General features: G+C 41.5%; 1 protein-coding gene across 1 annotated transcript in view; it reads left to right on the plus strand.

The window, feature by feature from the left end:
• The window catches only part of Pde10a (phosphodiesterase 10A), a 261,069-nt gene that overhangs the window by 148,739 nt on the left and 99,306 nt on the right, over nucleotides 1–13,024 (plus strand). The window contains exon 3 of the mRNA XM_026393143.2: nucleotides 4,466–4,494. Within this exon, the coding sequence (XP_026248928.2) occupies nucleotides 4,466–4,494 (29 nt within the window). The remainder of the gene's footprint in view (nucleotides 1–4,465; nucleotides 4,495–13,024) is intronic.

A 13,024-nucleotide genomic window follows, 5' to 3' on the forward strand; every position in this document is an offset into this window, starting at 1 on the left:
TGAGTTAAGAGGGAGCAAAACCAGTATGGAACCCTACTGAGGCCAGGCTTGTGGAAGTGTGTGTCTTGTGTGTTGTAGATGCCCTAGGGGGTAATTAGGAATGTTAGATACTGTCTATGAAGTGTGGGAGGCAAAGTGAGTTGAATAGTCTTGAAGGACAGCAGTGCAGTGAATGAATCTTTCCAGTGACCACAGTCAGGGAGCTACCTTGGATACATAGTACTTCCCACATGTTACTCCTTGCTATTTTCTGAGAGCAGAGCAGAGAATCAACCTATCTATGGGAGACTTTGTAACCTTCAGTTAGGTCATATGAATATCACAATTTGGAATGGAAAAATGTAGTTTTCAATCTTAATTTATCACATAGGCATGGAAATGGTCATTTCCCTCTTTTTTCTAAATGATTATTAAAGAAGTTTAATAATCATTTTTTTTTTTTTTTTGTACCAGGGATTGAACCCAGGAGTGCTTAACTCTGAGCCACATCCCCGGCCCTTTTATTATATTTTGTTTCAGACAGGGTCTCACTGAGTTGCACAGGTTCTCTCTAAGTTGTTGAGGCTGGGTTTGAACTCAGGATCCTTCTAATCCTCAGCCTCCTTAGTCACTGGGATTTCAGGCATGTGCCACCATGCCTGGCAAACCTTTTCTTAAATTCTTTGTTTTACATCTAATATTAACATGATTTTCATAGAACTTGAGGTGCAAAGTTTTTAATATTAGATTGCAGCTTTTCCTGATTAGCTTTTTTTTTTTTTTTAAGATTATGTTTTGAAATAGTGTTGTATGGGTAGAGTAAAGGACAAATGCAGTGTCCATCCTGTGAGAACCTCTAGGTCAAGTTCTCACAGAGTTCACAGCCAAGGAAATGAATGCCTCCTACAGTGCACTCATTTGTTTTTTATATTAAGCAATCAAAACACCTCAGCCATAATTTTCTGCCTTTGATTTCCATAAAGTATATTATCTTTAACTCTTATGTTATATGTTTTCAAACATAATTTTTTTGGTTCCCTTATCACTATTGACTTTCTTTTTTCTAGGCTAATTGTCTGCTTATTTTTTTCTGCTTAGCCTTAATAAGATGGCTTTTATTTTTCCTCATTATAAATGTGACAGTGATGGGCGTTTTCTCTGTTCAGGGAATTCCAGAACATCCTTGAACCTGTTAGAGTGCAGGGTATCTGCTCCAGATCCTGGCTGGATAACTAAGGAGTGCCACCAGTGGTTGTTCTCTCACTGACTCGCTGCAGGCCACCCCTGCCTGGGGTGGGTACTGCAGCAAGTAGCACCAGAGCAGGAATGGGTGTTGGCAGGCTCACACAATCCCAGCAGCACGGGAACATCTTGGGGCCAACACAGAGAGATGCCACAGGCAGATGTAAGAATTCTGTGGAGTTTCTTGGAAGGGCTCTGCATCTTTGGCACCTCCACCTGGTCATGTGCACTGAATGCTGATTTTTTGTCCTCACGCACAAGGTTGTATTTTGGAATCCATCTATCAGGGAAAAGACTCTCTATTCACATTGCAGTTTATTGTGATTATAAAAATTTGGGAATGTGTAGAGGAAAAAGATACTAGTAAAGTTGCATATTTATGTTTATGTATGAAGTCTATGGTTGCATTTTTTTCACTTCAGACTTGTGAAAAGACATGAAATACTGTAGAAAAAATAATTTTTAATTGCAATCCATTTGTGTGTATACAAATAAAACTTTATAAAAATGTATACAGCAAGCCAAGGTAAGCTTCTACAATAGTACCATATCGCCCTCCTTTCTAAATTGACTGAATTATGGACAGCTTTTCATGTAAATAAATATAAACATTTGTCATCATTTTTAGCCGCTGCATTTTTGGATTATGTATCTATATTTTTATTTTAAGTCTTTTCAGAGCCTTTTATAAGGAATATGCTAGAAAATAATAAGAAAAATATTTGTATATTGTAAGAATAAGAATCTTTTTCAGCTCTTTAATGCTTGATTTTAAGTAGATCTTATTTGTATCTTCTATAATAATTTGTTAAACTTATTTAACTTTGATTTTTTTTCTTTCATAGTTTATTTTTCTTAAGCGGTATTTACTTTTGATTGCGATTTTTATAGATCATATAGTAAGAAAATTCAGTAATTCCTTACTGATTCTGAAGTCTATTAGTTAGTGGATTCTGATCCCCAGCCCTAATGAAGTTTGCCTCAAAGCCAAGCACACAGTGAAAAATATGACAAGTGGCCATAGACCTTTGACCAAATTGGTGGCTATGTGAGCACAATAGTATTAGTGTAATCTGAATTTCTTTAAGCTTTGTAATTAAGGTAGATTTTTAGTAAAATCCCATTTTGTATCAAAGGAAAAATCAGCAAACGTGATCACAAAAAGTAATGAATATACACACAATTACAAGAAATTATAAAATACTTAACATTGAGTAGTTACCATGAAAGGTATACCAGTAAGTATTTACTATAAAAAGTTTTTGGTACTTACTGTGAAATCCCTTTGGGGAATGATTTTTTTTCCATGAACTATTCTTGCTAAGGCTTTTAGAAATTATTAAAATGATGTTTTGATTATGGATTCTTTATATGTTTTTAAAAAATGAATTTGTCTTTAACAAGCATAGATAAGGTTTTCCTAAAACATCATTTCCTTGCTTATTCATCTCCCTGGAATGCAAGCTGTTGGGAGCAGAGATAAGTGCCTGGTGCATACGTTTCCTTGGTACTCACTTGCTGAATGAAACAGTGTTTGTGGAGTCCCTGGGCAGCCTGGGAATCAGTGTCCTCTGTCGTGAGCCTTTTGGTTGCCAGTGAGTGGTTCCAAATCTTATGTCAGTGGAATTTCCTTCTTTTCCATGGTTCGGTACCCTTTCATTCCAAAGCCGGCTTCCTTGCTGGACTGTGTGAAGTGCTGTTTCTGCTTCTAGCTGTCCTTTCAAGGTGCAGGTGGAATCTGCAGGGGAGGAAGGCAGCTTGGAAGTCCTGGCTTTAGCCCCGGGGTCCCCATGCAGGCTGTGTGGACTGGCAGGAGGAGGCAGTGCTGCTGCTTTTCACTCTGAATATGCTCTTTACAGGACAACAAAGGCAAAGGTTCATATTGTTAGGACAGTGTTCCACTTTAAGGCACCTTCCTCTAGTCGGCATAGCCAGTGACTGCAGTTCAGGGCTTTCACCAACAGTGTGTGTGTGTGTGTGTGTGTGTGTGTGTGTGTGTGTGTCTGTGTCTGTGTCTGTGTGTGTGTGTATCTGTGCATGTGCTTTCTAGCATAGACATGATTACTAGGGCAGATACTGGGCTCAGGGACCAGCTTGGAATCTACTAGTTGTTAGATGATGTAATTTGTAACTAGATTGTCATCGGTAGGAATGGGTAGTAAATAGTGAACTTGAGAAAAATCGAAGGATTAAAGAGCAAACAAACATCAGGAATCAGTGGCCAGTTAACATGGACATTGAAGAAGGAAAGAGAATAATAACCTTGTCTGAATTCCTGAACCAGAGATGTGGGGCATGTTTTACCCACGCATGCTTTGTGGTGACACAGGGTGTGTCAGTGCAGTTACGCTAGCAGCTAGACTGGGGTTGACTGCTAAGGAAGACACAGTGCCCAGGAACCTGTAGTCTATTGCAGGATAATGACACAGTGCAGCACGCCATCATGTTAAGGCTGCCGTCTGGCAAGGAGCAAAGAGTCGGGGCAGGCCAGGTTGAACTCCAGTAGCATTCCCTCTCTGTTAGTGTCACACAAATGCTCTCTGGGTCACAAGACACTCAGAACCCGTAGATGGAACCGGAATCTCTGCCAGCATGTTTCTCACACCCTGTTGATCATACAAGCATCCTTTCTCCTGTAGCAGCTCCAAGAGAAGAGCCCTTGAAGGGGATAGCGGTCTCATTTGGACCAGGTACAAGCCATCAGTCTCACTTGGCAGTCAACAGTGCTGTGGAGCTGGTGTGCGCAGCTCAGCTGCTGGGGCCCATGGTGCCGAGAGCACCGTTAGCAAGTTTGGTTCTTGCCGGGCCAGGATGCCTGCAGTTACAGGCCTTATTTCAGCAGGAGAGCTGAGACAATTCCAAGTCTGCTGGGTTGAGTCCTCACAGCGCAAGTGTCGTATTCACTGGGGTTGTATCATGTAAAACAGTGCAAGTGTTGAACCCCATCTAGATAATGTATTGTTTAATATGCCTCAGTGTGGCCATGTTTGCAGGTACTTTGAAATCTTGAAAAGGTAATCTGGAAATGCCCTGTTGTGGTGATGGTATTTTGTTTTTCCTCTGCAATTAGTGTTTGCTTTGATTTGTTATGTTTAACCTTTATAGTTTTTAAAAAATAAAGTTGTAATATTTTCTAAGAGGAAGCATTGCAAAAGAGCCTTGAATTTGTTGAGAGTAAATGACATACTCTGAATTTCAGAAACTGCTCAGAGTTTCTAATTGTGTTTTCTCCTTCATCCCTCAGATGAATCAGCTCCTAAGGAAGTCAGCAGGGTAAGTAATGTAAATATCATTTCTACTACTGTTACAGGAAATAAGAAATGCCTCTGTACATTTTCTCAGTATTCTAACATGTTAAGGTGTCAGAAAAATTGTGGCAAAAGCTGAGTGCCCTCTCAAAACATCTCTCATTCACAGGAAATCATCAGCTGAGTAAGGTTGCAACTTGGAGGCTGCAAGGTTGAGGACCTCTGACAGATGCATTTAGCATGGCTGGCATGTGCTTATGGGGTTTTCTGAATCAGTGGCCAATATTTAGAAGTGGAAATACTATACAAAGAGTTGGATTTCTACCTTCTCTTGTAAAGCCAGAAGATCAGGTAGCACCAACACAGCATTCCCAGGTGGCAGCAGTCTGCTAAGGCCAGTAGCAGAGGCCACTTTCAGATGCCTCCTGTGCTGTCCAGGTTCTCTCAGTCCTCTGTGTGGCGGCTCTGCTCAGGTGTGTTCTTGTCCGACCCCTGCTTCCTGTTGGTGCACCTCATTTTTGGGAGAACAAAAGGTGATGCCTCTTCTGTGTGACATTGTGTGACACTTCCAGAAATACTAAAAGCACCATTTTCATGTCCCAGAGAAATACTTAATGTCGACTTTTGAGATTTAGCAAACTTGAAAACTCAGAGGGTATGAGGGTTGAAAGCATTCAGCATCCGGATTTAAGAATGCAAAGTTATTAGTTATTTCATAAGAAAAAAGTCTTCTAAATTTGGATTAAATATTGAAAATAATCAGTTTCAATTTTATCAGATGAAACCTAATGTAAGAAATAACTGTTTTCTGTAAGATATAAATTTAATTACAACAGAATCACATATGGAGATTTATTTCTTTATTTTCTTTATTTTTTTAATTATATATTTTTTAGTTGTTGATAAATCTTTATTTTATGTATTTCTATGTGGTGCTGAGAATCAAACCGAGTGCCTCACACATGCCAGGCAAGTGCTCTACCACTGAGCCACAGCCTCAGCCCTTACTTCTTTATTTTTGATTGTATGAAGGAAAAAAATTCTAAAATGATGAGGGGCTGGGGGGCTGGCGGCCAACAGGACTTCCTCTGTCCATAGCAGCCTGACAGACTGATGGGCTTCCCTGAATCCCAGCACTCTCTCAGTGCTGGCACCTTCTAATTTCACTTCTCTGTGTGGGAAAGTTGGCGAGTCTGTGTGCCCCAAGATGTGCAGAGAGGTGAAAAGGGCAGCCCAGGATCTTGGCATTTGCTAGGAGCAACAAAATAACATTCCAAACTGATGTCTGAGGATAAAGGGGGATTGGGACAGGTGAAATTGACCAGGATTATAAAATCCTGGGTTCTTGAAACTGGCAAAGTTGCTATATCACATTTTTGAAGCTGTACCAAGCTTTCTATAAACCAAGGGTTAGTAGGAAGAAAACCACAGTTTATTCATCAATAATCTTTTAAAAAACAGACTAAACGCAGTTAACTCTTTACAACCTTGAGATTTTAGACTTTGTTGTTATTTTTGAGGGAAGTTGGAGAAGGAATGTTCAAAGTAGGCGCTTCCCATCTGAGTGTTTTCCTTCTGTGCTGCTGTGTTGATAACAGAGATTAGAATTGCACCTCGAACACCTTTCTTGTGTCAGTGAATTTTCTCTGTTCAGCTGTTTAGTGAAACCATGTCCCTTGGCCTCCAGCAGCCCAGGTTTCTAGCCACAGGACTACGACTGGCTTTGCTGTGGTGCCCCTGTTGTGTTGTGGGGTGGTGACACAAACGGGAGCGTATATCTTGGATGTGCTCTGCTGGACTTGCTTCCCAGTGTTGTGGAGGGATTCTGTTCCCACTGGGCGTCACAGTGCCACATGGTGTCTTCAGGCCATCGGAAGCAATGGGGCGGAATTATACATAGTGATGTTCTTTGCTCTTATTTTCTGAAATTCTCTTGTGCCAAATTTAAAGAAAGCCCATCTCTGAGAAATGCTCAGTGTTTGAACTGATATCCTAGAAAAGCATCAGATCTCTAAAGTTTTTTTATTTCCTCGTGAATAGGCCCCACTTCTTAATCAATGCTTATTTCACTAATATTCCGGGTTTCCTTTTAGAATAGTGTGCCACAGATTTAGACTGGGAATTAGAAATACTGAGGGCCACCTTTTGACGTGTTGACTGGCCATGGGGCTTCTGTTTAAATGCATCCACTATCAAAAAACCCCTCTAGAACGAGGTCCCAGGCCCAAGGCCCGCCACTCCCCTCCTGGGCAGCTCCAGTTCCTGTGCAATTCCTTCTCCCTGGGAGCCAACAGCCTCCCCTTACTTGCCGTCCCCTGGAGTTGGTTGTGCTTTCATGGAGTCTTACAAAGGCTTGAGTGCAACCTACTGTGTGTATGAGCTCTTTGAATACAGGCAAAGTATTCTTTCTACTCCAGTAAATCCTTTTAGATTTCTTTTCTTCCTGTATACTTCTTTAGGATCTGGGCTGGATTCTTTAGACAAACCATATATTGTTAATATATTTTTAAAATATAGCAGCTATAACATAATACTACAGACCAGTTGTGGTTTGAGCCCAACAAGGTGAGGGGGGAAAGATACCTGTCTTGGTTTGGAAGGGGTACACTGAGGGTACAGTTGTAAGGGAGGTCTGGAGGGTGCACTGTGGGTACAGTTCTAAGGGAGGTCTGGAGGGTGCACTGTGGGTACAGTTCTAAGGGAGGTCTGGAGGGTGCACTGTGGGCTCAGTTGTAAGGGAGATTAGCTTTTCTAAGAACCATAGGGCATTTCTGTAATTGACCTTTCAGTAAACTGCTTTTTTTTTCCCTTTTGTGAAACCAAGTCAGACCTGTGTCTTCCATACTCTTCTCCTGTTTTTCTCCTCTCCTTTTGTCTCCCCACCTGCCTGCTTACCTGTCGTTCATTGTTCTAGGGTGCTGGGAATACATGGTGAGCAAAATAGTTTTTTGGTTCTTATACTCTAGAAGGAGCTGGTGGAGATAGTTGAAAAACAGTTTTTGAAATACATGTATCAGCCATTAAATAATATGATAAGTACATAGAAGAATGAAGAAGAATAGGGAGATAGCCAGTTATGGTGGATAGGCAATGGTCAGGAAATGTTAATGGTTTGACATTTGAGCAGGCATCTGAAGGGAATAAGAACACCAGCCAGCAGGAGGCAGCACTTGCAAAGGCCCTGAGGTGGTCTGGGACTGATGCAGAGTAAGTATAGGAAAGTGAGTGGAAGAAGAATTTAGAGTGGAAAGAGTCTTTCAGGTTTTACAGTTCACTCTGTAGCCTTTGGATTTAATTTTGGGAACAGTTGGAAGTCATCAGGGAGATTGTATAGAGAAGAGCAGTGACCCGACTTACAGGTGAAGAGAATTCTAAACTGCTGAGTTGGGAGCACACAGGAGGCAGGGCCGAAATAGCCCTGGCAGGAGACCAGGAGTGCAGGTGTGGAGGAGGGTGTCCAAGACGAGGGTGTGAAGGTGGCACGTGAGCAGAGGTTGGCATGTGAGGAAGGAGCAGCTGATGGACTTGGCTCCAGGGTGGTGTTTGGGGTGTGAGGAGAGGAAGCAGACTCCCAGACTTTTGGTGGACTGATTCCTTCCACTGCCAATGAGAAAGGTGATGGAGGAGTGGAGTTGAAGGAGGTGGAGAGATCTGCAAGTTGACTTTGAACATATAGACTTTGGCTTATCAGGTGTGGAGTTAAAATATTTAGAAAATGAGTGTGTATGTGATCATGTGCAGGAAAGTTCCCTAGTGGGGTCATGTACTCACACGTGGAGCACATAGATGTGAGACTAAACGACCTTGTCTAGAGGGCTTGTCTGCGGAGGAAAGAGTGGAGATCTGAGCACTAAGCTCTGGTCACTGCAGTGGGTGGTGGGAGATGTGCAGGAGCCAGCAGACAGAGGAGGAGAACCAGCGAGGCAGGTGGGACCAGAAGGCGCCCGCCTCAGTGTGCTTTGTGTTGGAATCCTGATGGCAGGACTGTACACCCTGCTGAGAGTCTCAGTTTCACTTATGTTGTCTTACAGATCACACATTTCTGTGGTATTTTAAGCCAAGGCTTTTTAGTAGTTTTTGCTAGTTGTTTTTCTATGTCCTTTAAAAAAAAATTTATCTTAGGCCAGTGCTGATGGTTAATAATGTGAGATTATGTTGAATGCTTTCTTGAAACCAGCATATTTTGACCAGTCTCATATATTTTTCTAATCATATGTCAATAAATACTGATTCCGCCCCTGCTTTTCTAGGCTCTTGGAAAACATCAAGAAACTAGACAGAAGGAATTCGTGTCCTTGTGGCATTTGCCTTGGGTGGGGATCGAGTCAGAGATCACACATGAAGAGCGCGTGCCTGTGGGGACAGACAGGGGCAGGCCGCCAGGGTGGTGCTGGGCTGGGTGTGTGGCGCTGTGTGGCCTGGGGAGCTCTCCTGAGGAGAGACCTGGGGCAAGTGGCCAGGTCCTGGGTGGCAGGGTGGGGAGACTGCAGAGCCCACGATCAGCCCCCTCTCTGTGCCTCCCTTGTTCTCATGGAAGCCGCACTCTGAATCCTTCCTGTCGCTGTGCTGTGAGTGACTCTCACTGCTGTGGTGATAAAGCAGTAAGTAAGAAGGATTCCTGACATGAAAGGGAGAGAACACCAACACGAGAGACAATCTGGGTGCCGAGTAGCTGGAGGAAGACAGGTGGCGGCCAGTCTGCGTTCCAAAGGCTGCTGCGGGTGTTCTCTTGACACGCTTATGTGCACAGTTGTGAGGGAGAAATCTGAGCCCATTCTCACTTTTCTTAGTAAAATGGGCTTTTTTTTTTCATTTCTAAATACTTATAAAAACTCTCACTTGCTCTTATACTATGTGTAAATATTTTAACTTTTATTAATTTAGCCAAGTATCCAGGAGCTTTCTCAGTCATGTTAAAAGACGTTCTTTAGTTCACAGTCTTCTTACCTTCATTTCCTGGTGCCTTGATTCTCCCCATTTGTTTCATTCTCTTCAAGATCACCAAGTACCTGTCTCTCCTTTTCTTCTGTTCTTTGAGTACTTGTTCTAGAAACACATTTATTCTGTGTCATTGACTTGAACTTCTGCAGCATAATTCTCTTGTTTCTGATTTCACTTAAATTCATAATGGCGCTTTTAATTAAAATTACATATGTGTTTGGGTGCTTCTCTTCATTTCAGCCTGCCTTATGATTGCGTTGACAATCTCATAGTGTCCATTCCTCTTGAATTTTCTTGAGAGAGTTCACGGCAAATGCTTTCCCAGAGTTCATCTTGCATATCTTCTTCCTCCCATGTTGTCCCCACTAGCCTTTACCTTGTGTACACCCGTGTAACACTCCCATCTGAGGTAGTTTGGGTGCACTTTAATCTTTTTCAATGTAGTTACATATGTCAGAGGAGGCATTTGTGGATATGTGTTTAGTGTTTGTCCCTGAATGACTTTAGGTCTGCCACTGTAGGTTTTCCTCATCTGTTTTGACTGTTCGTGTCAGTGTCCTGTCAGACACTGTTGGAGGGCTAGATAATGCGGTTCAGTGGCACCACTTTATTTTGGAGTGACTGATAAAGGAGTCCCGTGGGAACTCGAGCTGTGGACATTCCCAGAAGGGAATTATCACTTTGATTTTTCTCTGGGTTGCCTGAAACAAACTGCTCTACTGGAATCCAGAGTTCATTATCTTGTCTTCATTTTAACTTGGCCTAGACAGGGTGACTGTGTCCATTTCATTTAGTGTTTTGTGTGCCAAGTTAGGGGGATGCTCAGTTCTCCGGGTGACCAATGTGGCTTCTCTGGGTTTCTGCTCAGTGTGTTTGTGTTGTGGACTCAGCCTGAACTCACTAGCTCCTACCACATTAAACTGCATTCCTTTGTCCCTGCTTTTCCTCAAATATTAGTTACTTACTTTAAAAGACAGCTTTTTTTTTTTTTTTTTTTTTTTGAGGAAGGGGAATTTTAACTAAGCTTTTGGTAAGCCCTTTTCACTTGGGTTTTGTTGGTGTACCATACAGCAAAGGTGTCTTGAAACTTATGGCATGTGGCAGATATAGTCACCTGGTGTCTTCATATTTTCTTCTTGTATTTACTTTTCTATGGTTATATAGTGAATTGAGGGAGGAGAAGGTCATAGATTGACAAATATAAAATAATTGTTTTTTTTTTCCTGGAGGTAGCCAGCCTTTTTTTTTTTCCTGTGTGGTAATAACATATCTGTTTACTGTACCTAAGAATTAGAATTAGCTATTTGCTACTCACAAAAGCACACCTTCAGATCAACTTCACACCATGTGGTAATCATTTCTGTCACAGGAAGAAGTGTTCCCAGGAGGGAGGAAGGGTCCAGTTTAGGGCAAAAGGAAACAAATTACTCGTGCCTTGCATATTTGAGGTGAGGGGGGATTTGCTGGTGGCAGGAATTCCCCACACAGCAGGAGGGTTTTCAGCAGGGAGAGAGAGGAGTGCCAGGGCAGTCAGATGGGTGCACACAAGCAGCAGCGAGGGATGAGGCCCTGGTGACACTGACCTTTCTGATACAAGGGAAGCACCAGGACGCTTCAGCTCAAAACATTCATACCCTCGCTCACTCTCTTTCTCTATCTTGCTTTTTCTTTGTTCATCTCAATGTCAGAAGTGTATTTAAAAGTTTCCTTTATAGATTCTAGTTTATTTGGTAGAAGTCATTGCTTTGTAATGACGATGTCACTCAAAAGTTTAAATCTAAGAAGGGTTCCCAAATACTTAAGACACTGACAGTGGAGTTGGGACCTCATTCAGCCTAATGAGAAGTTGAATTAGGTTTCTTCTTTAACTTTCAAAATGTGTTTACTGTAAATTCTAACTGTAAGAGCAATACTCTGCTTTACAAAGAAGGAAAAAAGTTTCTATGGCATTGAATTTTGCTTCTTTGTGGTATATTTCTGTACTTTCACACATTTTTTCTCCTTGCTGTACAAATCCTTTTTTATGTACTTGTTTGATCGGTAGACTCATTACTGGAAAATCAACCATTTTGACAGAGTGTCGGACCCTGAGGAGTTGGATGGAGCTTCCTTACTTGACATCCATTCTCAGAATGCAGCCTATGAACCTTGCAACTGCAAGGCCCAGGGGGGATCCTGAGGCTTTGTTGCTTCAGCTCTTTCAATCCAATGCAAGAGTGAACTCTGTCATTCCCCAAATGAGACGATTGATATAATCAACTCCCTCATACAACTCCAAATGAAGCTTCAGCACATCTGATTAGCTGTGATCATAATTATGCACCGTGTCTAATCAGTCATTGATGATGAAATTTAGAATTTATGGAGTTTCTGTATGAATCTGTTTGGAAAACAACATTGTGTTACTAATTTGAATGAATGAAAGACTTCAAAGCAAAGAATACCTGTGCCTTGAAAAAGTCATTAAGCCACTGAAAGACTGTGTGTGTGAGACACTGCCAGTACGTGATTCTGAACCCTATCACTTCTTCAGTGGCGGTCCTTGTCCTTTTCATTTTGTTTTTTCTGTCAAATATGCACTTTCTTTGCTCATGGGGCTGGCCCTTGCTTGGTAACACAGGCTTGATGAGATTTCTTCACAGGAAGGTGGTCTCAACTTCTTTTCTTCACAGATGCCCAGCCCAGGCCCTGCCTCCATGACTTAGGTCATATCTTTCTCTGACTCACCTCAGGAGGCCTCTTCCACCACCTGTGCTTTGACCCAAGTTGTCCACTTTGTCTGGAGCTGCTCTCATTCAGTTAGAGTCATTCATACTTGCATTTTTTTTTAAAAAAATCAAAACTGTGTCTTTGAAGTATCTTAAAAAGTCAGTAAAGTCAGTTGTGAATATTTCTTCTGGCCTCTTTTCCACAATATGTATTTACATAGTAGTAATGACAATGCGTATGCTATTTTCATTTGATTTTCTTTATAATTTACATAATACCGTAAACATTTTGATCACCTTATGCAGTCTTCATATTGTCTTTAATGACTAAAAATATCCCACTGGGTTTCTGGGTCACAATTTTTCACTTTCTCATATTGATGTTATATCTTCTGACCCTGAATAACTTATCTTTTTGTGCCTAGCACATCTCACTTACCACAGTGATCTTTAGATTCATCTAGTGTCTTTGCAAATAGGATTTAATTCCTTTAATGGTTGAATAGTATTCAACTGTGTATGCAGACCACATTTTCTTTGTGCATTCATCATTGATGAACATTTAGGTTTTTTCATTTCTTGGCTGTTTTGAATAGTGCTGCAGTAAACATGGAGTGCAGGTGTCTCTTCAACATGCTGACTTCATTTCCTTTGGCTGTATACCCAGAAATGGAATCCTGAAGCCTACGGTAGTTCTCTTGTTGGTTTTCTGAGGAGCCTCCATTCCGATTTCCATAGCGGCTATACTAATTTACATTTTCACCAATAGTGTGCAGTGGGCTCCCTGTATTCCACATCCTCACCAGTGCTTATTGTTTGTCTTTTTGATAACTATTCTCATTAGACTGAGATAATATTTCATTGTGGTTTTGATTCACATTTACTTGATTAGTGATGTTGAACATT

The sequence above is a fragment of the Urocitellus parryii genome, chromosome 8 (assembly GCF_045843805.1).
Source record: "Urocitellus parryii isolate mUroPar1 chromosome 8, mUroPar1.hap1, whole genome shotgun sequence".
Taxonomy (NCBI): Eukaryota; Metazoa; Chordata; class Mammalia; order Rodentia; family Sciuridae; genus Urocitellus; species Urocitellus parryii.